At 38.4% G+C, this 25,698-nt stretch overlaps 1 protein-coding gene across 2 annotated transcripts in view; it reads right to left on the reverse strand.

Moving 5' to 3' along the window:
* The window catches only part of LOC131037481 (ubiquitin carboxyl-terminal hydrolase 5), a 67,258-nt gene that overhangs the window by 6,530 nt on the left and 35,030 nt on the right, over positions 1–25,698 (reverse strand). For both annotated transcript variants that reach the window (XM_057969635.2, XM_057969634.2), the window contains exons 9-10: positions 6,254–6,511; positions 5,999–6,144 (exon numbers count right to left, since the gene is read on the reverse strand). In XM_057969635.2, coding sequence (XP_057825618.2) covers positions 5,999–6,144; positions 6,254–6,511 — 404 coding nt within the window. The remainder of the gene's footprint in view (positions 1–5,998; positions 6,145–6,253; positions 6,512–25,698) is intronic.

A 25,698-nucleotide genomic window follows, 5' to 3' on the forward strand; every position in this document is an offset into this window, starting at 1 on the left:
AAATGTCAGTAATTAGATATGATTGTTTATAAGCTTCATTTGTCTCAAGATGCATTTGGGTTGTTGTTCAAGCACTTCTATATTATTATACTTCCATTTGTGAATGTTCTTGCATGAAGAATTTGCATTAGATGTCCCTAATATCAATCTGAAACTTAGATCGGCAGATTAGACTACGACAGTCAAGTGTTTGATGAAATGTCTAAGTGAAAAGTATTAGGATTTCATATCAGAAAATTAGCAAGGACATTACAGTGGTATCAAAGCTTTCATTCTGCCATCCTGTGATCAAAATTGGTGAATGAGTGCAAGGGAAGTAAGGTACTATAACAGGGAACAGCGGAGACAGCAGTACCAAAACCCACAGGTACCTAACGTAGACACATTATCAGCAGCATTAAGGGAAAGAGACGCTGGAAAAATGGCAGAAGATGACAAAGATGCTCAGATACAGAGGAAGTTTGACACCATGTTGGACATGATGTCAAGATTGTTGGGCAAGATGGAGCAGCAGTCCAACAACAACACCAATTACCAAAGAAATGAAGCTGACCACAGTGGGAGTAATGAAAACATCAGAAATGTTGAAGGAGATAGGTTTGTCCAAAGGACTGCTACTAGAGGATCAGCCTCTAGACCATTCTTCCCCACGTTCATACCAAGGGAAGACCCTCCTGCAGTTGCTGCTACCACATTTGGAGATGAAGCAAGGCAAGCTTACCAAGAGTATATTGCATTACCTGCTGATTTGAAGGACCAGTGGACCTTTGATCAATACATGAATCAAGGAATAGAAGAGGAGGAGCTAGAAATGATCACTACAATCCATCAAGAAATGATTATCAGCAGACACTTGGTAAGATACCTATGCCTTATTTTGATGGCAGCAATAAATGCACAACAAGGTCTTGGGCACAGAAGCTTGATAATTACCTTTCCTTAAGACCTATGCCGGAGGAAGATGCAATTAAGGTTGCCACTTTGCATTTGGAAGGGGCTGCCCATGAGTGGTGGTACCACAGGTTAGTAACCCTTGGTCATAACTTAATCACCACATATGCAGAATTCGCTGAGAAGCTCATTGACAGATTTGATGTAAAGGACCCTGAGGTAAGCTTCCGTGAGCTAGCTCAACTTAAGCAACATGGCTCCCTTGAATCATACATCACTGAATTCCAACAGTTGTCAATCATGGTTCCCAACATCAACGAAAGAAGATTGGTAGTCCTGTTCACTGAAGGACTAATGGAGCCTCTCAAAGGCTGGTTGAAAGCCTTTGACCCCCCCTCTACAGGAAGCAATAAAAAAAGCAAGAGGGATGGAATTTGCAGCACCTACCAGCAAGTTCTCTTTGAAAGAATCTTCTTCCTATTGTGATAATAAGAAGTTTCAAAAGAAGGATGACAAAGCTAAGGAGAAACCCACTTTTCCTCTTGAACGTGAGACATTGAATGAATTGAGGAAGAAGAAATTATGCTTCTATTATAAGGGGCCTTATGATGCTAATCATGATTGTCCCTTAAGGCCTAAGCGAAAAACAAACAGAGCTATGCGGACACTATATGAAGGATCAGATTCTGACCAGCAAACTGATGATGAAGATTCTGAGTCAGAGAAGTCAGAACAAGGAGAAGTTGAACCTGAGGTGAAACTCAAGGAGGCTCGCCTCACTAGCATTCATCGTGAGGGCTCTTTCAGGATGAGAGGTGTTCTTGCTAGGCAAAAGGTCATCACACTTCTTGACACTGATGCGACGCATAATTTCATTGATGCAAGGCTTGTGGAAAGACGGGGCATACACACTGAGGATTTTGAGGGAATAAAAGTGAAGGTTGATGATGGTTGCACTCTTAAGTGTGACAGGATGATACCTAACTTGTCTATGCGCTTGAATAATTTTGAATTCAAGGCAGATTTCTATGTTGTGAATATGAGTGACACCGATATGGTTCTAGGCATGACATGGCTGCATGATATTGGCATATTTACTCTCAACCTTCATGAGATGGAAATGAGGTTTGAGATGGATGGAAAGACACATGTGTTGAAGGCACTCTGGGACACCAGCTGTAGGTGTATTTCATTCAGGAGGATGGAACGTCTCTCGCGTCATGACATGATCGAGTGGGCAGCAGGACGTATTTTGAAACCTATGCAAGAGGAACAGCAAAAGCCCATCTATCCACCTAACTTTCAGGAGCTGAGGATTAAGCATGACAAGGTCTTCAATGAGATTCCACCTGGAGCACCTCCCGATAGAGGAATTGAACACATCATTGAGTTGGCGGAAGGGGCTAAGCAGTAATACTTCCAGTGGAGGGTAAACTTGCCCAGCTCATGCAACCACCTCATATCAAGGACCAAATCTGTATCACCCATCTTAACCACATAGAAATCAGTTTTGAACTCATAATTGTTTACACGCAATGGGAGTTGTGTAATCATCCTGTTACACTTTAAAGTGTAACCATCTGCCACCCTCACACGGATGCCCTCAAACTCCTCTATTTGGATTCCTCTCTTCTCAACAAACCTAGCATCAATAAAGTTATGTGTGGCTCCAATATCTAGTAGGGTAATAACTTTCTGACCAGCAAGTACTCCCCTCATTCTAAATGACCCTTCCTACTGAATACTAGTGAGAAGTGCCTCCTTAAGGTGTTCATCACCTTCTACATCCATCTTGTCAAGTCTCGGAGGGCCCTATGTGTCATTTTCAGCCTCTAAATCATCATAACCAGCAGGCTGACCTTCTTGATCAGATTCTGAATCTTCATAATATGCCCATATTACTCTGTTTGCCTTGCCCTTAGGCCTCAAAGGACAGTCATGGTTGGCATCATATGGACCTTTGCAATAAAAACATAGTTTTTTCTGCCTCAAATCGTTAAGTGTCTCACAATCCAAGGGGGGGACTGTCGTCTTCCCTTTGTAATCATTTCTAAAGTCTGATTTTTCTTTCCCTTTGTTGTAATTCTTATTATCTTTGAAAGATGTTGATCCTTTTGACCCAAATTTATTCAGTGTGGTTGTCACATCCATACTTCGTGCCTTTTTAATGGCAAGTAGAAGTGTTGGGGGATCAAATGCTTTGACCCAACCTCTCAAAGGCTCCATGAGTCCTTCTATAAATAAGACTACTAACCGCTAATTTGACATGTCATTTACCATGCATGATAATTTCAAAAACTCTGAAACATACACCTCCAAGTTCCCTGTTTGTTTCAGCTATGCTAACTCACGGAAGTACGACTCTGGATCTTTCTTATCAAACCTCTCCACTAACAAATCAGCAAACTCCTGATAGGTGGTAATCTCATCATGTTGGACAGTGATGAGTCCATTATGCCACCACTCATGTGCAGTACCGTCCAAATGTAAGGTTGCAAACTTAATTGTATCCCTTTCAATCATGGATCTCAGTGTGAAGTATGTATCCAGTTTATGGATTTAGGACCTAGCTATAACTGCACTGCTGCCATCATAATAAGGTAGAGTGAGCTTGCTTGTGGCAAACTCAAGACCTCTATGTTGGAAACGAGGCCTCCTCTCTTGACTGTTTCTCTCTACCTCCCGTTTTTGCCTCATGAACTAATCAAAATTCAGATTCTGCCTAACATCAGGTGGAAGAAGACTCCACTCATCATGTACAGTCATGACATTATCATCAAAGACAGGTTTTGCCTCAGCTCTAGCAACATCCTTAGGTTCCTCTACCAAGAAATTAGGCCTTCAAGGCCTGTCAACTATGCGTATAGCTGCCCTGTGAGGTCTAGGAATATCGGCTACACTTCTATTATCCTCTGGTTCCTGCTTGTGTCGGTTTGGAGGATTCATATGCTCCATCATGGTGGTGAGTGCCTATAAACCCTGAGCAACCTGCTGCTGCCCCGTAGCCATAGTCCTATAAAATTCTCTTATGTCCTCATCCTCAGCTCTGTGGCCTCTGGGTGGGTTGTCTGTATGCCTATCACCCATAGTGTCTACCTGCCTGTTAAGACTATGTTCTCCTTCAAGGAGGGCTCTTTTGCATGTGTAATACCTGTGTGAACCCGCTTCCTGTGACTGCATGTAGTTGAACCTAAACCCTTAGGATGGCAGGATTTAGCTCTGATACCACTATAAGAACCTACCAAGGGTTCTCAACTCAGACAGCGGAGGTTTAGTTGAACCTGTTGCGTTTTATGTTTTGTATTTTGCAATTTCTAAAAACAAAGCTAGTTTTGAACAAATAGTATGCCAAAAAGCAACATTGGAAAGAGCTGGAAATTAATTGAACTTCATAAAATTAGGATTATCAAACCCTTGTTACATCCAATTTGCATAAACACCTGCAATAAAGAAATCAAACCAGACCAGGAAGATTTATTGTCAAATACCTCAAATTTATGAAACCCCTTATTTGTCCTTGCTGTCGTATAGCAGTAAATAATGACAGAAAAATTATTTATCAGTCTAAACTACCCGGAATGGTGAGTTTAGCAGCTCAAACTGAAGCTACCAGCTAGGCGTCTCCTTTAGGATTTATTTCAGAATTTTTGGACTCCTTCAACAAAATCGTACCCCCTTTCAAGGAAGAAAGGTACGGCAGATCTGCAGTCCGTACATGCACAAAAAGCCCAGCTGTAAACACACTTATTTCTGCCTCTGTTCCGACTCTGTGGCTGCAATCAATCCTTTGCATAAAATGAATAAAACCCTTTCTAATCTACCCAATCTTGGTTTCTAGATATAACCAACTGAAAGCAAAATCAACTGATATTTCACAACCTCTAATGTTGTTGCACAGAAATCCACTGTTTCCCTGTACCGATACTCTCAAATCATCTGCAGGAAGAAACCCCTGCTGAAACCCTCAAGCCAAAGTCTCCTCAGAGCAAACTCAATATCAAAACTTCACATAATGAAAAGAAGACCTAAAAACTTCTTTTGTCTCTTCCCTTTAGGGTTTGGCGCTATTCCCAAGAAAAGTACGATTTGGCATTAAATGATGTTTTAACTTTTAATATTTGTTTTTGACTATTGAAGCTTCAAAAATAAATCTCTTTTCAGTTTAATATAAAAGTGGCCCCATCCGATGAGAAATAGACCCTCACTTAAGTTATAACTTAAAGTGACTTTAAAATATTAAAACATTAAAGTTTGCCATTTAATATTTAATTAAAATAATTAAATATTAATCTCTCTAAGTATCCATCAGAATTGCCTACCGTCAGAACTGGAGACTGCCAAGCCATACTCTGCCACTGCCCAGCCCACTGGCTAAAAATAGCAAGACTGCTAAAAATAGAAAGTGTCTCAAACGGAGTCCTGGAGACCTCAAATGAAAGCCGGTCCTATAATGCTCACACTGAAGATGAAGAATCAACCTCCGGGAGACCCTCTAACCAACCTCATCAGCCCACGAGGGTCAATGATAGGCTAATCTACTCAGATCAACTCAGCTGACAAATGTCAACTAGAAGGGGACATCACACAATTGCACTAATATAAATCATTATATATATATATACCAAACCTGAACTAGCAACAGAGGTTTGCAATCATTCAAGTGTCTGTACAGAGAGTTTCTCTCCAAGAAAGAGAAGAGGTGAATAAATAATTAAATTCAGCTTGAAGTTATGCTCAAAAAATCTCAGGTTTGTGGAAATTGTCTTTTTATGGAAGCAGTCTCAGAAAAGTAAAATTCTTGACTCATCAACCATCCATATACTCATGGAAAACAGTTTGGCAAAAATCTACAGGTATTACATATTCACACAAAATTTATGATCAAGCTGTTTACTCAATTTTCAATCATCAGTGAATTTTATACATCAAGGAGTGCACATGTTTCTATTGAGTAAAGGTAAAACGAAAAAAAAATTAAAAAACAATAAAAAACTCTTGAGAACTATTCTTAAAAATATTCCTTCTAAAAAGCTTGGAGCACCATTCATGTATAGTTCATCACCAAACACAAATAGACAGAAAGACTGGATGGTAATGTAAATCTCACTCTTCCTTCCGATGGTGTATAAATTCTATCAAGGGTGCTTCCTCTTGATCCTTTGGTAGCCTGTAAGCTGCTAGGTGCTGATCATCCCTGATCAGAGATAGTGAATCTAATGGCTTCAAGTAATGAACTTCTCTATGACTGTGTATCTGCCAAAGGCATTCAGTTTCAATTCTCAATTGAAATGAAAGAAGCTAAAAATATTGAGAAACAGAAACATCATGTACAACATAATCCTGCAAATTGGTAGCCACAAACCTCTGTAACCATAAGAATCTCATGATTTCTCAATGAGCAGGCATTGCTTACAGCTTGCACCAGATCCTTGCATCTTCCCTGCTTCGGCACAGTCACAGTATAAGGTGCAGGTGGAGCAACACCTTCTGTGCTAAATACCGTTACTGTCATTGTTCTGGTTGTGGTTGACGGCAAAGGCAATGATAAGTGCATAAAGGGATCAAATGTCACTGAGACTTTACTGCATTCTGGACAAACCAATGTTGACTTGAATTGACCCTAAAAATAAACAAATTTATCCTCTATTAGAATACTATTACAAACCTAGAATAATGTTCTCTGCATTAGTAAATTGCAATCTCAATTAAAGACACTTTAATACTTTGTCTAATAGCAAGGTGACATGGAGTTGCATACATAACCAAAATAAAGCAGAATTTAAAACACAATAAAAGCTACTAAAGAAGTGATAACAATGGGCCAATGCTAAAAAAATTAAATGTAAGATACTCCTTCCTTTTGAGAATGAACCTTCTTATATGACATAAAATCACACACTTCAAAGGAAAAATTATTTGTCAAACCAATTCAACCAACTGTCAAATGCTGCAGAGCCAAAGTAAAAAGTTATTTCCATTAATTGAAATGTGTTAATCTATCAGTTACAGAAAATCTATTAACCACAAGTGAAATTCATCAGTCTCCCTAATCATGTCTGATCTAGGAGTACTGATCATCTTGCAATACAACAATGATACTACGCAGTATATGCCATAGTTGAACTACTTGCCAAAACCAAAAACTCGCCAAGCCCCCCCAAAAAAAAACTCGGGAAAAACTCGGCCAAACTCAGCAAAAAACTCGGGGACTTAAAAAATTGCTTAAATTTAATTAAAAATGCATTTTTTTGCAAAATTCAATGAGAAGATTCATCCCATGAGTCAATAAACGAGAACACAAAAGAAACAAGCTGAGTCTAGATATATTTAAACGCAAAGTGGGTACAAAATCGCATCCTCATGAGGAATGTTGATGGCTTGAAGCAAAATAGTAAATAGTTTTTGTGGAACTAAAAGTAAATAAATTAATACAATTACATCTTCCTCTTCCCAACTCTAGTAAAAACTAGGAGGGAGGTAGATAAAGGGTCTAGTCCTAGAAGTCTATTGTGGGTGCGATTGTGCCTCCTCACTCAGTATGACTGGCTCAAGCTATGACTCATCCTCCATCCTAGATGTACCTCTGTCTCTAGCTACACCTAGCACTGGCAATGACTCATCCTCCTCAATGTCATCCAGTGTGAAACCAAATCCACCCCCCTCCTCTTCCGTAGCCTGCCTCTCCAAATCATTGATGCCATCCTCGGTAAACAATGGAGGTTGCTTCTGCGATGTCCAATCACTATAAGGATCTATATCATCCAAATCAATTAGACCAGTTGATGCTTCCTCTACCTTCCTTATGCACAACCAAAGATTATATTGCACAAAGACAAGGTCATTGAGGCGTTTTTGAGCTAACTTGCTCCTCTTCATGTGGATGGCCTCAAAAACAAGCTCTAATTGCGCTCACAATTGGATGAACTACAAGGTTAACATAAGATTCTGAGGGCAAATTTTATGAGATTTGGGGTATTTAAACCCCAACTTTGCCACCAAGCATCTGCAAAATAAAATTAGGTTGAGGGTAGCACCCCTCGCGAGGGTCTAAGAGTGAGAAAGAGAGGGGTAGAGAGATAGGTCTAGATCTTGGGGGAGAGAGGAGAGAGAGAGATGGAGAGTGGTAGAGAGGGGGATAGAGGAAGAGTGACAAGGAGATAGATAGATCTAAAATTCGGGGCAGATAAAGTGAGTGAGATCAAGAGAGCGAGAGAATGTTGATAGGAGCATACTGATTACTGATTTGACGGGGCAAATAAAGTGAGTGAGATCGAGAGAGCGAGGGAATGTTGATAGGAGCATACTGATTACTGATATTTGACACTGTCTGAAAAATTTAAAAGATCTTCTAAAACCTAGAATTTGCATTATAACTCTTATAGACATTTGAAACCACTTTCAAACATCCTGCCGATATATACATGAAATGTGACTTATACTTAAATGTTATATTTCATGTATATATTTTGATGAAGAGAATGAGACTGACTTGGAAAAAAAAAAAATACATAATTTTTTGACATATTTGGGCCTCTTTTTTTAATGCAACTGAATTTTTTATAGAAACTCACCAAAAACTCAGCGAGTTTTTCCCAAGAACTCAGACGAGTTTTTATGGTGAGTATAAGTCGTAAAAACTCGCCCTAAAGAAAAACTCGCGAGTTTTTAACTACTCGGCGAGTAGTCCAACTATGGTATGCTGCCTTCACCACAAGACAAAATCCTAAATCGTTTCATTCTATGCAGCACAGCTTCCACCATGTCAGCCCTGTTACACACAGGTGTACAGTAGAATTCCCGGGAAACAACAAAACAGAGGTTAAGAGTTCTCAAAAGTCAAACAATTGTGTTTTTTGTAACTGCCTTGACACCTCTTGCATTCCACATTTATAAATTGTGCATCATAGCTATTCTTCATAAAATGTTGACAGATAATTCCTAAGCATAGGCATAGACATTTTGCAGCATTACTCTGTGCTCTCACATATTGTATAGAACTTTAAATAATACAATTTTGCAATTGCATTTCCAGCTTGGTGTATTATTGCCAGAATACTCTCTTGTTCAAGCACACTGAATTATTATACTGTATCTTCTTCTGTTTTCTGTTGTTCCCAAGGCACTCTTGCATGCAGTCAGTGGTATCACAGCCTACAACACTTAAAAATTGCATTGAAGCATGCTTCTACTGGTATTGAAGCTTTTAGTGCAGTTCGTATTCCTACTCCCATGAGGTATGACTGCAAGAAGCTTGGTTTCAAAACTCATGAACCATTTATCCTGCCTTCATGATCTCAACAAATGGTAAACAAATCCATGTCCAAGATTTTGACTTGAGAAATGTGCAGAAGATGTTAGAGAAAGCTTTGTAACATTAAAAAAATGATTTGAAGCAGGACCACAGGCAAAAGCTTGAATCAACAATTTCACTCAACTCCTGTAGCATGTTCCATCCCCATCAGACTTGTCAAATTTGTCAACACAATGACCATATGGAGATTAAACAATAAATAAGGTATAAGTATATTTGAATATCCCTATTTTGTGTCATATCCCCCTCAAATTCTTGTGTATTAATGTATACTCCAAAGAAAAATAATAAAGTAATACACACTCGTTTACAAATAATAGTAAAACATTATTCACTGATTGTGTTGATCATTGTTAATAATAAAATAATATTAATTGTTGTTAATAATGATATAATAATATTCACTGACTTTTATTAATTAACAATATCCATTGATTCAGTATTTAGTAAATTATCATTAATTTAAATTAATAATAAAATATTATCCTTGTGATAATTTACATTAATAATAAAATACTATTCATTAGATAAGGATACTAATGAATTATTGATGGAAGTAAAGTTAACCAATTATCTAAGAGCGCGGTGACTTTTCTAGGAGTCACCGCCCTCCAAACCTTTCCCAACAGCCACGACTCTCAACGCAGACGTGGAGGAAAAGATAAATAGGAGACTCGGGGGATGGACAAGGAAGGTTGAAGAGGGAGAAAATAAGAATACACCACGCTTAAGGCAACTACATTTGTCTCAGGTACGAATCCTCTCTATGCACCTGCATTTACGATTCCTTCTAAATTGTGATATTTCATATTACGTATATGATAAACATTGTATTATTTCTAATAATATTTATATGAACCCCACGATGTTGGGAATGCCAACATAAATAAAATCTGCAGTAATTACGTTAATTCTGGAAAATAATAATCGGTTCACTCAGAAAATATATATGACTATATGATCAATTCACTAATAACATCTGTATACTGAAAATATTAAATTCTGGAAAAACTTCAGTAGTCTAATCAATAACACACTCTCGATTAACTGGTTCACTGTAATTCACTGCTATATAGGATTAATCTATTAATAGTATTAACTTCTGCAAATAAATGAACAGCAACTCTGTGAATAGTTAATACAGATAATAAACTGGAAATATTTAGGAAACTAAATATTTGAATAATCTAGTATTCTATAGTAATTGATATAACTAAATCAAATTACATGCTGGGAGTTAACTGGTGAAATAATCAGAATGACAATAAGACTTGAATGTTGATGATAAAATGATTATTAATGAAAATGTGAATTAAAAACATCCCTGAGAAGTAGGGGGAACTGCTAGAGGGCACCCTACCTGATAAATGGGTAGGGAGAACTGCTATAGGGCACCCTACAAGATCATTAAGTGGGGAGAACTGCTATAGGGCACCCTACCTGATAAATGGGTAGGGAGAACTGCTATAAGGCACCCTACAAGATCATTAAGTGGGGAGAACTGCTATAGGGCACCCTACCTGATAAATGGGTAGGGAGAACTGCTGGAGGGCACCCTACCTGATAAATGGGTAAGGAGAACTACGATAGGGCACCCTACAAGATCACTGGGAAGGGAGAACTGCTATGGGGGCACCCTACATGGTTGTACTGAGTACAGGAAACGGTTGATAAGACACCCTACATTGGTATATTTTCCCATTATTCCTAATCTATAATTTAGTCTGTGACACTGCTACCTTAATTTTAGTTTATAGTTAATTCTGAATTTACGTACTTATATGTTAATCACTTAAATAATTCATAGCATCTCCTAACCTGGTTTTGCAGATTTGGACAAGCAGAAATTAAGGTATGTACTTTCAACCCTACTAGGACCCATAACTAGGGTATTTCCAGTTATTTTCCCTAAGGGACATTACAAGTGGTATCAGAGCATGTTCCTGCCAACCTAAGGGAACCAGTTAATGCACTTAAGTCAGCGAACCATAGAGCTCTAGAAAGGGAAAAAAAGAAAGCCACATTAGCTATGGAGCATGAGTTTAGGACATTTATGGAACAAACTGCCCAAACCCTTCAAAACATAACAGAAACCATAAATAACCTCCGGTCAAGCCAAAGGAATGAAAGAGAGAGGTCCCCAAGTCAATTGGATGGTGACCACAGGACCACCCAAGAATCTACCCATAGAACAAATATACACTCCTTCCTAATTAGGGAAGAACCATCTGAGGACAATGAAGGAACTCATGTTCCAGGGTTGAGGGAACTTGCTGCAGAATATGCAAGACTAGATCCTGAAATCAAGAGAAGTATCCCTTTTTCGGAATTTTGCAAAGCTGACTCAAATAGAAACCATAAGGGAAGGAGGACACAACCCAATCGGGAAATACAAAATAAAGTGGGGAAGATGACCATCCCCAACTTTGATGGTTCTGGAAAAATAACAGCTCGTTCATGGATTCAAAAGCTAGAGACCTACCTCACCCTTTGCCTTGTGAAAGAAAAAGATGCTATCACATTTGCCATACTGCATTTGGAAGGGACAGCAAATGAATGGTGGCACCATGGTCTAATCACACAAAACCATAAAAATATTGAAACTTATGATGCCTTCAAGGAGAAACTCATTGAGAGGTTTGATCACACACACCCTCAAAAATACTTCAAAGAACTCACAAGAATAAAGCAGAAAGGAAGTCTTGAGGAATAAATTTCGGAATTTCAGAGGCTCGCTGTTATGGTCCCTGAAATATCCGAGGACAGACTTATCTACCTATTCGTAGAAGGGTTGAATGATGCAACCCAAGGGCTGGTAAGCGCTTTTGAGCCTCCTACTCTCCAAAAAGCGATCCTTAAAGCTACTCAACTAGAAGCAACACAAACAAGGGACGGGATCATTCTAAAAAGGCAACTCCAAAAGACAAACACTTCCAAGACAAAGAGGGCAGCAGGAAGGCCTTCATATCACAAGAAGAACGAGAGGAGCTAATGAGGAGAGGATTATGTTTTAAATGTAAGAGGAAAGGGGAGAAGGGACACAATTGTGAAAAACCCAAGTTATGTCACAAATGCAATGAAGAATGAAGTCCAAAGCATGATTGCAAAAGAGAAAACCCAAGGAAGAATAGGACATGCTTCAAGTGCGGAGAGAATTGGGAGCCTGGCCATAACTGTGTAAAGAGGGGCCAAGCTCATCACATTGAATCCATAAATGAGGAAGATGAGGAGACCCCTTGCAAAAGGATAAAATACAATAATGAAAATAAGGAGAAGGGTACATTAGCATCTATCTCAAGGGCAACAAAGCATCGCCCCTTTAGAATCCGAGGAGTAATTAAAGGGAAGAAGGTAACAGCCCCGATAGATAGTGGAGCCACACATAACTTCATAGATGGGGATCTAGCCAATAGATTGGGATTGGAAACACAAGATTTTTCAAGGTTCGAGGTGGCTCTGGCTGATGGGTTTATAACCTCATGTAGCAGAAAGATCCCTCAACTTAAACTCTCCATAGGGAAATATAACATCAAGGATAAATTCTATATTGTGGAACTAGGAGATACAGACCTGATTTTGGGAATCCCTTGGCTAGACTCACTAGGAGATATGAATATAAACTTTTCGAAACTAGTATTGAGTTTTGAAAGCAATGGGGAGAAGATTACATTACAAGGACTCTCCGATGGATCTCCTCCAGTGATTTCAGCAAAGAAGATGGATAAGGTCCTTAGGCATAATCAAGCAGAGTGGGTGGCCCAATGCTTAATCTTGGACAAAAGCACCCCTAATGATAAAGAAGTCCATATTGATATCCAGCCATTGCTTAAGAAACATAAAAGGGTTTTTGACAATATTCCCCCAGGAGAGGGTTTGAGCACTCCATCGAACTTGAGGAGGGGACAAAACCAGTTGTTACTACACCTTACCGCCATCCGCACAAATATAAGGAGGAAATCGAAAAAACTATAAAAGAATTATTGGAGATGGGACACATCCAACCAAGTTGTAGCCCATTTGCTTCGTCAGTGGTACTCTCCAAGAAAAAGAATGGTACGATGAGGATGTGCATTGATTACAAAGCATTGAACAAAAAAACAATAAAGAATAAGTACCCCATTCCTAAAATAGATGAACTCATTGATGAACTACATGGAGCAGTCTGCTTTTCCAAAATAGATCTGAGGTCAAGATACCACCAGATCCGGCTAAGGGAGGAAGACATACCCAAGACAGCTTTTAGATGCCACTACGTGCATTTTGAATTCCTTGTATTACCTTTTGGCTTGACAAATGCCCCTGCTACCTTCCAATCTTGTATGAATCACATTTTCAGGGGTCAATTGAAAAAAAAATTGTTGGTATTCTTTGATGATATCTTAATCTATAGGAGGACATGGGAGGACCATTTGAAACATGTAAACGAAGTTTTAGAAATACTTGAACAGAACTCTTTATATGCAAAATTATCAAAGTGTGAATTTGGTATGGAAGAAATCTTGTATTTGGGGCATAAGATTAGTGCCCAAGGGGTGAAGGTAGATGAAGAAAAAATTGAGGCTATTAGGAGTTGGCCAAAACCTAAGACCCTTACTCACCTACGAGGATATTTGGGACTATGCAGCTATTATAGAAGGTTTGTGAAGAGGTTTTCAAAACTAACAGCCCCACTCACCGATCTCACTAAAAAGGGAGCCTTTACATGGAATGAAGGAGCCTTTGAGCTATACTGTGACGCCTCGAGGGAAGGCATTGGTGCCGTATTGATGCAAAATAAACATCCAATAGCTTTTGAAAGTAGAAAGCTTAAAGAACAAGAAAGGGCATTCTCCATCTATGACAAGGAGATGTTGGCAATAATGCATGCTCTAGCAAAATTTAGGCAGTACTTAATCTGTGGAAGATTCATTGTTAAAACCGACCACAACAGCTTAAGGTTCTTCTTGAGTCAAAAGGACTTAAATGACAGGCAACAGAAATGGGTAAGCAAGTTACAAGCGTATGACTTTGATATTGAGTACATGAAAGGCAAGAATAATATCGTGGCAGATACTCTATCCCGAGAATAATATCGTGGCAAATGCTCTATCCCGGAGACCCCACCTTAATGCAATAACAACAATATCAACCGATTGGAAGACTTCCATACTCACTGAATATGCTAAAGATACATTTTCAAATGATTTGATTGAAGGGCGGATACAGGATGAAAACTACCAAATTAAAGATGATCTAATCATTTATAAAGATCGAATATACATTGCACCAAGATCTAAGGTAAAAAAGGAAATCTTGAAAAATTACCATGATAATCCATCAGCTAGACATCAAGGATACTACAAGACCTATCGACAGATTAGAGAAAGGTTCTCATGGAAGGGCCTCAAGAGGGATGTACTAACACATGTCAAGGAATGCATGACTTGTCAGAGGAACAAAGATGAGCATACATTTCCAGCAAGGTTACTTCAGCCATTACCCATCCCCAACCAAAAATGGGAAAGTATATCCATGGATTTTATAACCGGATTGCCCAAAGTACACGGGAAAGATTGTGTTTACATAGTAGTTGACAAATTGACAAAATATGCACACTTTATAGCCATTTCCTTAGAGTTCAGAGCACCCCAAATAGCCGAGGTTTTCTTTAGAGAAGTTTCCAGATTGCATGGATTACCCCGTAATATTGTGAGTGACCGGGATAGTTGTTTCCTCAATCATTTTTGGCAAGAACTTTTCAGACTAGTTGGAACAGAATTAACTCCCAGCACAAGTTACCACCCGCAGACGGATGGACAGACTAAAATAGTTAATAAATGGTTGGAAGGATATCTACGAAATTATGTCACAAGGCAACAAAATGCTTGGGTCAAGTGGCTTCACTTGGGAGAGTATTGTTATAACAACACTCATCATACGTCCATAGGAATGAGCCCTTTCAAGGCTTTGTATGGATACACTGCAACATCTCTTGGGGACCTACTTTAGTCAGAAAGCCGAGTTCCAGGAGCCAGAAATTACATACAAGAAAACATGGATATAATGAATGAGCTTAGGGATAACCTACTCCACGCTCAAAATCAGCAAAAGGTATATGCAGATAGGAAGAGAACAGAGCGAACCTTTGAAGTGGGAGATATGGTCTTCTTAAGGCTACAGCCCTACAAGCAATCATCACTAAAAACTAGTGGGGCAGAAAAACTAAAGCCTCGCTTCTATGGTCCATATAAAGTAATAAGGAAAATTGGAGAAGTAGCTTATGAGCTGGAGTTGCCCTCGACTAGCAGAATTCATAATGTATTCCATGTGTCCCGCCTCAAAAGGGTATTGGGGCAGCATGTCACTCCATGTGAGGAATTACCTCCGCTTGATGAAGGGAAATTGATCCTAGAACCATAAATGATACTCAATGTAAGGGAGAAGAGACTGAGAAACAAGACTATTGAGGAATACCTGGTACAATGGAAAGGCTTACCTACAAAAGATGCTACATGGGAAGGACCTGAAATATTTAATCACCCCAATTCGAAATTGCTTGAGGGCAAGCAAATCTAGGGAGGGAGGACTGTCATATCCCCCTCACTGGTTTACAAATAATAGTAAAACATTATTCACTGATTGTGTTGATCATTGTTAATAATAAAATAATATTAATTGTTGTTAATAATGATATAATAATATTCACTGACTTTTATTAATTAACAATATCCATTGATCAGTATTTAATAAATTATCATTAATTTACATTAATAATAAAATATTATCCTTATGATAATTTACATTAATAATAAAATACTATTCATTAGATAAGGATACTAATGAATTATTGATGGAAGTAAAGTTAACCAATTATCTAAGAGAGCAGTGACTTTTCTAGGAGTCACCGCCCTCCAAAACTTTCCCAACAGCCACAACTCTCAATGCAGACGTGGAGGAAAAGATAAATAGGAGACTCAGGAGATGGACAAGGAAGGTTGAAGAGGGAGAAAATAAGAATACACCAAGCGTAAGGTAACTACATCTGTCTCAGGTACGAATCCTCTCTATGCACCTGCATTTACAATTCCTTCTAAATTGTGATATTTCATATTATGTATATGATAAACATTGTATTTTTTCTAATAATATTTATATGAACCCCACGATGTTGAGAATGCCAACATAAATAAAATCTGCAGTAATTACGTTAATTCTGGAAATAATAATCGGTTCACTCAGAAAATATATATGACTATATGATCAATTCACTAATAACATCTGTATACTGAAAATATTAAATTCTGGAAAAACTTCAGTAGTCGAATCAATAACACACTCTGGATTAACTGGTTCACTGTAATTCACTGCTATATAGGATTAATCTATAAATAGTATTAACTTCTGCAAATAAATGAACAGCAACTCTGTGAATAGTTAATACAGATAATAAACTGGAAATATTTAGGAAACTAAATATTTGAATAATCTAGTATTCTATAGTAATTGATATAACTAAATCAAATTACATGCTGGGAGTTAACTGGTGAAATAATCAGAATAACAATAAGACTTGAATGTTGATAATAAAATGATTATTAATGAAAATATGAATTAAAATCATCCCTGAGAAGTAGGGGGAACTGCTGGAGGGCACCCTACCTGATAAATGGGTAGGGAGAACTGCTATAGGGCACTCTACAAGATCATTAAGTGGGGAGAACTGCTATAGGGCACCCTACCTGATAAATGGGTAGGGAGAACTGCTATAGGGCACCCTACAAGATCATTAAGTGGGGAGAACTGCTATAGGGCACCCTACCTGATAAATGGGTAGGGAGAACTGCTATAGGCACCCTACGAGATCATTAAGTGGGGAGAACTGCTGGAGGGCACCCTACCTGATAAATGGGTAGGGAGAACTGCTATAGGGCACCCTACAAAATCACTAGGAAGGGAGAACTGCTATGGGGGCACCCTACATGGTAGTACTGAGTACGGGAAACTGTTGATAAGACACCCTACATTAGTATATTTTCCCATTATTCCTAAATTCCTAATCTATAATTTAGTCTTTGACACTGCTACCTTAATTTTAGTTTATAGTTAATTCTGAATTTATGTACTTATATGTTAATCACTTAAATAATTCATAGCATCTCCTAACCTAGTTTTGCAGGTTTGGACAAGCAAAAATTAAGGTACATACTTTCAACCCTACTAGGACCCATAACAAGGGTATTTCCAGTTATTTTCCCTAAGGGACATTACATTTTGGAAGGCAAAATAGATGCTGATGCTCTAGATAATTGGGCAAACCACGTTGGATCACACCATGCAGTCAATCAGTTTTCTAATCAAGAAAATAGCACCTTTGCCTTTCTAAATTTTCCTTTATATGAAGAAAAGGTGGAGTAACAATCACACTATCCATGAGGATCACCTTATAGTCATAAACTAAGTCACAACGTTCAAATTCGATTCGAGTTTGGCAACCATAAAATTTCGGATGAAATCCGGCAAGGTGAAAATTTAGAAAAATAATTCGAATTAAATTCGTCTTCTATAATTTTATTTATTTTTTAATATAAGTAATATATCTTATAAATTATCAATATAGTTTAACATTATTGCCAAATAAATTTGAAATAATATTAAAATTGCGATTTCTAAACAATAATTTTAAATTTATTATTAAATACTAGAAATGCATCATATAACACTTTATAATTATATTATTTAATATATATGTTTATAAAATTTAATTTTATAAATATAATTATATTATTTAATATATATGTTTATAAAATTTAATTTTATAAATATAATTATATTATTTAATATATATGTTTATAAAATTTAATTTAAAAAATATAATTATATTATATTATATTATATTATATTTAATATAAAAGCTTTTCAAGATAACAATATTAATCTATATCTAAATAACTATAACATTTTAAAATTTATAAAATTATATTATTTGATTTATAGTTTATTAATTTTATAAAAATATGTTAATAAATATAGATTATAAACCATATCGATTTCTTAAGAAAATTAAAATCTAAAAACAACTAAATCAATACTCGACGGGGAGTCAAGGCGAGGAAAAATGAAACCGCGACAATAGCAGACAAGGAAAATTCACAGTCACCTCTCTTGGAAAAGTTGGAGTCACCTCTCATGGACACTGCAGTGGCAAAGCAAGGAACGGTATGCACTTGCCTCTCCTGGACAGAGTCTACCACTCAACACTCAAACCTCCCTCTTAGTTTGCCCTTCAACACTCAAACCTCTCTCTCAATCCACAACTCAACACTCAAACTGGTGGAATCAACACACAAACATTGCAAGGAAATGGCAAAATCAACACTCAAGTGTTCCCTTCAACTTCCAACTCCAATTGATTTGTGCGTTTGGGGGGCAAGAGAACAACTTTTTATTAAAATATATGACCCAAAACATTAAATGCTATTCCAAAATCCTAATAACAATCTATCGTTTTTCCGTACGAATAAATGGCGAACTTTAATAAAAAATTTATAAATATTTGAAATTCAGCTAAATTTGAATTTCATGATTGAAATTTGCCGAATGTTGTGACATAGGTTATAGATGAAATGATTTTATAGAAGCCTTGAAACAGATCTATTACCCAATTAGAAACTAAAATATCAAGAATTTGCAATATGTCAAAAGTTGATTTACTAATGGATGGATTATGAATATACTTTGTTTTGGATACTATTTTAGTTTGATGGATTTATGACTATTTGTTGAAAAATGGTGTAATTTTTGTATCCCTAGGACTAGAATTAGAATTGCTCTTTGAGACATATATCTAAACCTATTTTCAATATTAAAAAAAGGAAAAGAACATGTCAAAGGGTTGTAAAGAGACTGTTCAATAATATATAGATATATTCCATATTCTTAACTTCTAAGTTGGAAGATTGACAAGTCTAAAAAAAACTGTTTCTAAGTATATGTCAGGCTTGAGACCATATATCCAAACCAACATGGACTTACATATCTCTTCCTTTTGAGAAGCATACAGGTATGCATGTCAATTTGAAGTGAATTCTAAGCACAAGTGTAAGAATGAAGATTTCATGTTTCAAGATAAGTTATAGGATAAAAATTACACCTTCAAAGATGAAGAGAACTCAAAGCAACAAGGAAAAGGACACTAGCATTATTTCAAGTACAAGTATTTAAAGAACAAAAGAAGCAAAACTAAAACTAGCAAAGATGCACATAACTAATAATACAATTCTAGCAACACTAGACACAAGAATGCCATGCTTGGAATTCACACAAATAACACTGAGAGGGGGGGTGAATTAGAGTTATAAAATATTCAATACTTGCAACAAACTCAAAGATTATCAAACATAGAAATATAAAAACAACAGCATGACACTGAGAAGAACACAAAATTAACTACGTTACCCCAAGTTTCCGGGACGGGGGGGACGGCAAAGGGGACGGCTATATAAAATATAGGGAAAATTTAAAATATATAGGAAAATTCTAAATGTTCATATGAAAACATGGATAAAGCATGCATCTATACATTATATTCATATGAAAATATGGATATAGCATGTGTATGATACTATGAAAACATTTTAGAATGCAAACATCGAACATACAACAGTATCAATAGACTCAATACTCAATATGCACTCATAATTCAGAATTTCAATTCATTCACATTGTCAATATGCATATCATAATAGATATTAAAGAAATAACATACATAATGGAGCCTAATTAGACTCGGAGGTTAAATTTTCACTACTTCCATCAACGCAGTTTCCCCCTATATTTTTCGACAGGGGTTTGGGGGCAGCGCCCCTTGCACGCTCCCTGTCGCGATACAGGGCGGGGTTGAGGGGCAGCGCCCTGCGAGGCCAAAAATACTTTTATTATTTTATATAGGCATCGGGTGTTATTTTTCTATTGGCAAAAAACCCTTCATGAGATATTTCACTCCCTCAATTACGCAAAAAACATCATTAAAAAAAAATTGAAAATACGACTTTTTTTATTTTAAGATTTTTCCCTAGCCCTAGATGTGGGGGACGTCTAGCCGTCCTCGGGATGGCTAGGATGTCCCCAATCCGTCCCCAGTCGTCCCTGGGACGTACGGACGTCCCCCATAGCTAGGGAAGCCATCCCCCCGTTTCGGGGACGTCCCCTCAAAATTCTGACAATTTGAGGACGAGGGGGGGACGTCCCCTGGCCGTCCCCAAGTCCCCAAAACGTCCCCGGGACTGGGACGGGGGTTTTCAGGTAGGGGATGCGTTCCTAGGTTTTGTAGAAAATTAAACAACATGGAAAACCCTTTCGGGTAAAAAACCACAGTTCAAAGTTTCTTCTATTTCAAAAAAAGGGCACCAACCCAATGGGCTACAACCCAAATTATAAACAGAGCACCAACTTGGTGAAAATGAGACACCAATCTCTGATCAGATAATTTTCTTGAGACAGAGGTTCCAACCTCTGTGAGAGCTCCAACTCTCATATACTAATAAATGTTTACCAAGAACAGATTCTGATCCACACTTGAAATATAAGCATCAAATTCATTTTAGGTCTACATGAGCAACACTACTTCCAGAGAAGCTATTCAAAACTATTAATGGCAGCAAGCCCAGTTTTTTCAATTTGATGCTGCTGAATACACACAGCTAAAAGAAAAAAATAAATCTCCACCAGCATAGACTATTTATAAGCTCCCCAATGCTGCACGCCTAAAAAAAATATCCAAACACCTTCAGCACATTTTTTGGATTTCAGACGCTGTGATACGTGCTAACACCCTGGTAGAAAACTTAGTATCAACACATGAGGCAACTTCTTTATTGATTGATCGTATCCAGGATCTAGCATCCAATTGGGAAGAAGTGGATGAAATTCAGAATGAAATACTCCCTCACCTGAAGGTTATCTGAGGCATGTCAAAGAAGAGCTTAGTGGATGCAGGCATCATACAGACAGGAGACAGATACGACTTCGGCATGTGGTACTATGCTCTGGTCACTCGGATTGAGGTTCTGAAGAAATCCGAGACCAAGTGTTTTGAGACAGAGGCGAGGGTTAGAGAGATCCTTGGCAAGGTATTCCGTGTGGCATCAGAGATCTGGCAGAAGGAAAGCCTAAGGGAGAAGCATTTACAAGCAGAGAACCTGAGAGCTAGGATTCAGGCAAGCTTCTTCCGAGATTCAGGGATGATTAACAAAGGCGATCTTTCGAAGATTGCAAACTTCCTCTCCATCGATGACAACTTCCTCACCCAAGCAGTGGAGTGGGAAGGCATCCTTGCCACATGCGCCGACGATGTGGATCTCATCGACTTCCAGATTGGCGGTTTGCCAAGTGTCACCATGGAGGAGGTCAAGCTCGTGGTGTCCAGATACGTTGAATCTCTGAAAGAGGAAAGTGGCCACTCACCTCAGTAGAATTAGCAGCTGCGCCACTTGTCACTCTTTCATTTGCTTGAACTGATAGTATTTCGGGAAACCCTAATTAGGGTTTAGGACTTTCAATCTTGGCCCTTGATCGCTGTTTGATCTCGGCCATTCATTTATTTTTGAGAAACTATATAAGGTTGCCTCCTCTCATTTGAAAGGGGTGAGGTTTTCGATGTATTGTTGCTTAAGGTCATTTCCAGATAATATATTGCATGTGCACTGCTTTGTAATCTCTATTATTTGAATGATTTGCATGGTTTCAACTGCCTCAACACTTAGAATTAACTTAGATTTGCTTTCATTGTTGTTAATTTGAATGAAGGATTTAATAAGTGTTAATTGATGGTGTATCTCCGCTCATACTTTTGGTGTATGGATGATTTCCATCTCACCGTGCAAAGTTAGTCTGAGCCCACCCCCTGTGCATCCCAACATCTCGATCATAAGCACAACCCATTGAAGATTGCACCGGCCTTGTGTAGTTGTCCCTAGTGTGGCGAAGCAAGGTTTGGTTTCTCGAGAGCACCCAGTTGATACCGTCTCTCGAATTCGTAGGATTAGATTAGCCTTCCTGAACCCTATCTCTTTTTCCCTTTCTTTTGAAAGTCTAAATCCCAGAAAATTCCCCAAAAAAAGAAGAGCCTAAATTGCTAAATACATCTAAGTCCAGCAGTTCAAAAATACTTGTCAAACGTAAGTCCCCCTTGAAAATTTCAGCATACACTACCCAAGAAGCTATTCCACTAAAGTCGCTTGTTCGCACATATAGACCTTGGAATCAGTAGTGATTTTTCAGGAGAGGATAGAATACCTTCGGGTATCCTATCCTAATGTTTGGTAGATGATAAAACAGACACCAACAGACTCCACCCACAAGTATATAGTCAGCAATCTGAAAATCGACTTCAAGGATATCTGCAGAAAACATTTAATCGATTTATTTTTTGAAACCTTCAGAAGGAAGCAATAACAGCGTTTTAGAATATTCAATCGTGTAGCTTAGAAAAAACGGCTTCCTCATTTATTTCACAGCACAACCACAGAAGCTTCTAAACTCCCATCAGCATCGAAAAAAAATAATTTCTTTTTTACGCACTATGTCATGAATGAAATAGTGGCTTCAAGAAAATTACATGTTGACGAAAATACCTCACAGTCCTCCATTTGCCAATGAAATACTCCATTCAGAGAATTTGTCTCGTCTTCATGACAATCTTCCAACTCGAGCACCCTTTCATAGTTGGGTTCCATGCCTTTCCTCCCTTCGTCCATACCTAACTCTTCGTCTATAGATTCTGATTTGGATGATGCGAGTCCTTCCCTCACCGCTTCATTCTTCGAGTCGATGACGTACTTCCTCCCATCACTCAATCGAGAGTGTCCTTCGCTTCCAATTATGGTTTTCCTGGGCAGTAATCAACCATCCCCTCCTGAGGAGTGTGTCATGCACCTTCTTCTACAACGAGATCACTACGAAGTCCAAAATAAATTGTTGTCCCAATCATTACTTTTTGTGCCATCAATGTTTCAATGGCTCAATGTTGTGCTGGTCAGCACCTACCAAGTGGAAGGTCAACGGCCAAAGTGTTGGTCTTCCAAGGCATTTCCAAGTATCTTCTAGCAATACGTTTACTGTCAAGTTTCCATCGACAATGGTGTTTATTAACTTCTTCCCCATTATTTTTGTCTCGATGAGCGTCGGCTTGTTCCCAATGCTCGCTGTCAGCAACATTGGATCACTAGCCTCATTCCCTTCACATAATGGTTTCCCCGTCAATTCCTCTTGTGGTTTACTTTGTTTTTGGCTAACTGTGTCATCAATGACCATCTTGGTAATTGCCACTCTCAGTTGCAACGTAATTTGAAGGTCTATCACCTTGATGGGTATGGTTGTCTATAGCACTTGTCGAACTATGTTTTCCTCTAACTCCTACAACAACATGCTTGCAGTTCCATTAGAAGTTATTCGTTCCTTTGCAAACACTTGTTCTACTTTATCTTTGGCTTCTCAGAGTCATTCCTTCTCTATACAAGGATTCGAGTACACTGCCTTCTTCATTTGTGCTCTTGTGATTGCCAAAACTGCCTAATCTTGTTCCACCACATCCAGCATATTAATACCCTTTTGCTTCAGGCAATCAATGTCTCCATGATTCTCTAGTCCACACCATTTGAACAATAATTGCATGTTGTCTTTCTTATTCTAGCAGTCTCTTGCAAAGTGTCTCCATTCACTATATTGTCGACACTATATAGTGGCAGTGAGATAGATGAGGCTGCCTACTAGCTATCTGAATTTTGTTTCATCTACTGTAGGTGAATCAAACTTGGTTGATAACTTCAGCCCTTTCTCCATAGGTGTGGAAGCAGGTTTACAATCCTGCATTCCGAACTTGTCAAGCAATCTACATGCATTCTTGGACTGCGAAATAAAAATATTGTCATCAATCTGCCACACTTCGACACCTAAGCAATAATGGAGAAGCCCCAAATCTATCATGTCAAAAGCTTGGCACAAGTCTTGTTTGATGGTTGTGATCAAATGTGTTGAATTGCCAGTAATGATCAAGTCATCCACGTAGACAACAAGAAAAAGGATATCATCACTGGAGAGTTTGACATACATATTAGTGTCAGAGGGACTGCGCTGGAAACCATGTTCAACCAGATATTGATCAATCTTGAAATACCAAGCCCAAGGGGCTTTCTTCAAGCCATATAGAGCTTTTAAGAATCTGCAAACCTAATGTTCCTTACTAGGAACCTTGAAGCTAGGAGGTTGAGTCATATAAACTTCTTGCAACTCACCTTTGAGAAATGCACTCTTAACGTCCACCTAGTGAAGTTTCCATCGAAATTGAACTGCAATGGCGAGAAGAACACGAATTGTGCTCATCTTGGCAGTAGGAGCAAAAGTCTCGTCGTAGTCAATGCCCTCCCGCTATGTAAAACCCCGAGCAACCAATCTGGCCTTGTACTTATCCAAAGTACCATCTACATGATACTTGACTTTGTAAACCCATTTACAACTGATAGGTTTCTTCCCAGGAGGCAAATCAAAAAGAACCCAAGTGTGATTCTTCGGAAGACTATGGTATTCGGTCTCCATAGCCTTTTCCCACTCAGGAATGCCTTTAGCCTCGAATTATGTCTGGGGCTCACGGATGTTGTGAATGTTGGCCATAAGTGCAAAGTTGACTGTATTTTATTACTTTCTCTTTCTACGAGCAGATTTGCCCTCAACAAGCTCATCATCATGAAGATCTTCGATAGTCTTGGCCCACCACTTAGGCCTGAGAGTAGAAGTACCAACATCTAGCATTGGAGGAACAACATCCCCTAGAGTTGCCACAACAAAGTCATCTGGATGCAAATCCTATGACAAATCAGGTGGTGCTGGATCGATAAATTCCTCATCTTCAGAGTCAGAATGCTCTGAAGTCGTCCCATCATGGGAACCAAGAGGGAGACGAACACCAACATCATAGGTCTTCACAAGTCGTAGGACTAGGAGTAGTAGATGACATAAATGGACCAATAGTCTCATCAACCACAACATCACGACTGAAAATGAGACAATCTGTCTCCACATCAATCAACCTGTAGGCCTTGTGGTGGTCATTGTGTCCAATAAACATAAGTGTTTGGCTCTTTGAATCCAGCTTAGCATGCTTGGCGTCTGGAATCCAAACATGAGCGATGGAACCGAAGACTTTCAAATGGCCCACTTTAGGCCTGCATCCTAACTAGGCTTCTTCAAGAGTCATCTTCTTGACGGCATGTGTAGGTGAGCGATTCAGAAGGTAGACTGCAGTGCAAACTGCTTCAACCCAGTATTTCATAGGAACATTGTGATGCTCTATCATATAACGAACCATTTCAGTAATGGTGCGATTCCTACGTTCAACGACACCATTCTGCTAAGGGGTGATTAGTGTGGTGAGTTGGCATTTAAAGGCATGTTAGCACAAAATGTAGAGAAGTCATTGGAACAAAACTCCCCCCCATTATCTGACCTTAGAGTGACAATCTGAG

Source organism: Cryptomeria japonica, chromosome 6 (assembly GCF_030272615.1).
Source record: "Cryptomeria japonica chromosome 6, Sugi_1.0, whole genome shotgun sequence".
Classification (NCBI taxonomy): Eukaryota; Viridiplantae; Streptophyta; class Pinopsida; order Cupressales; family Cupressaceae; genus Cryptomeria; species Cryptomeria japonica.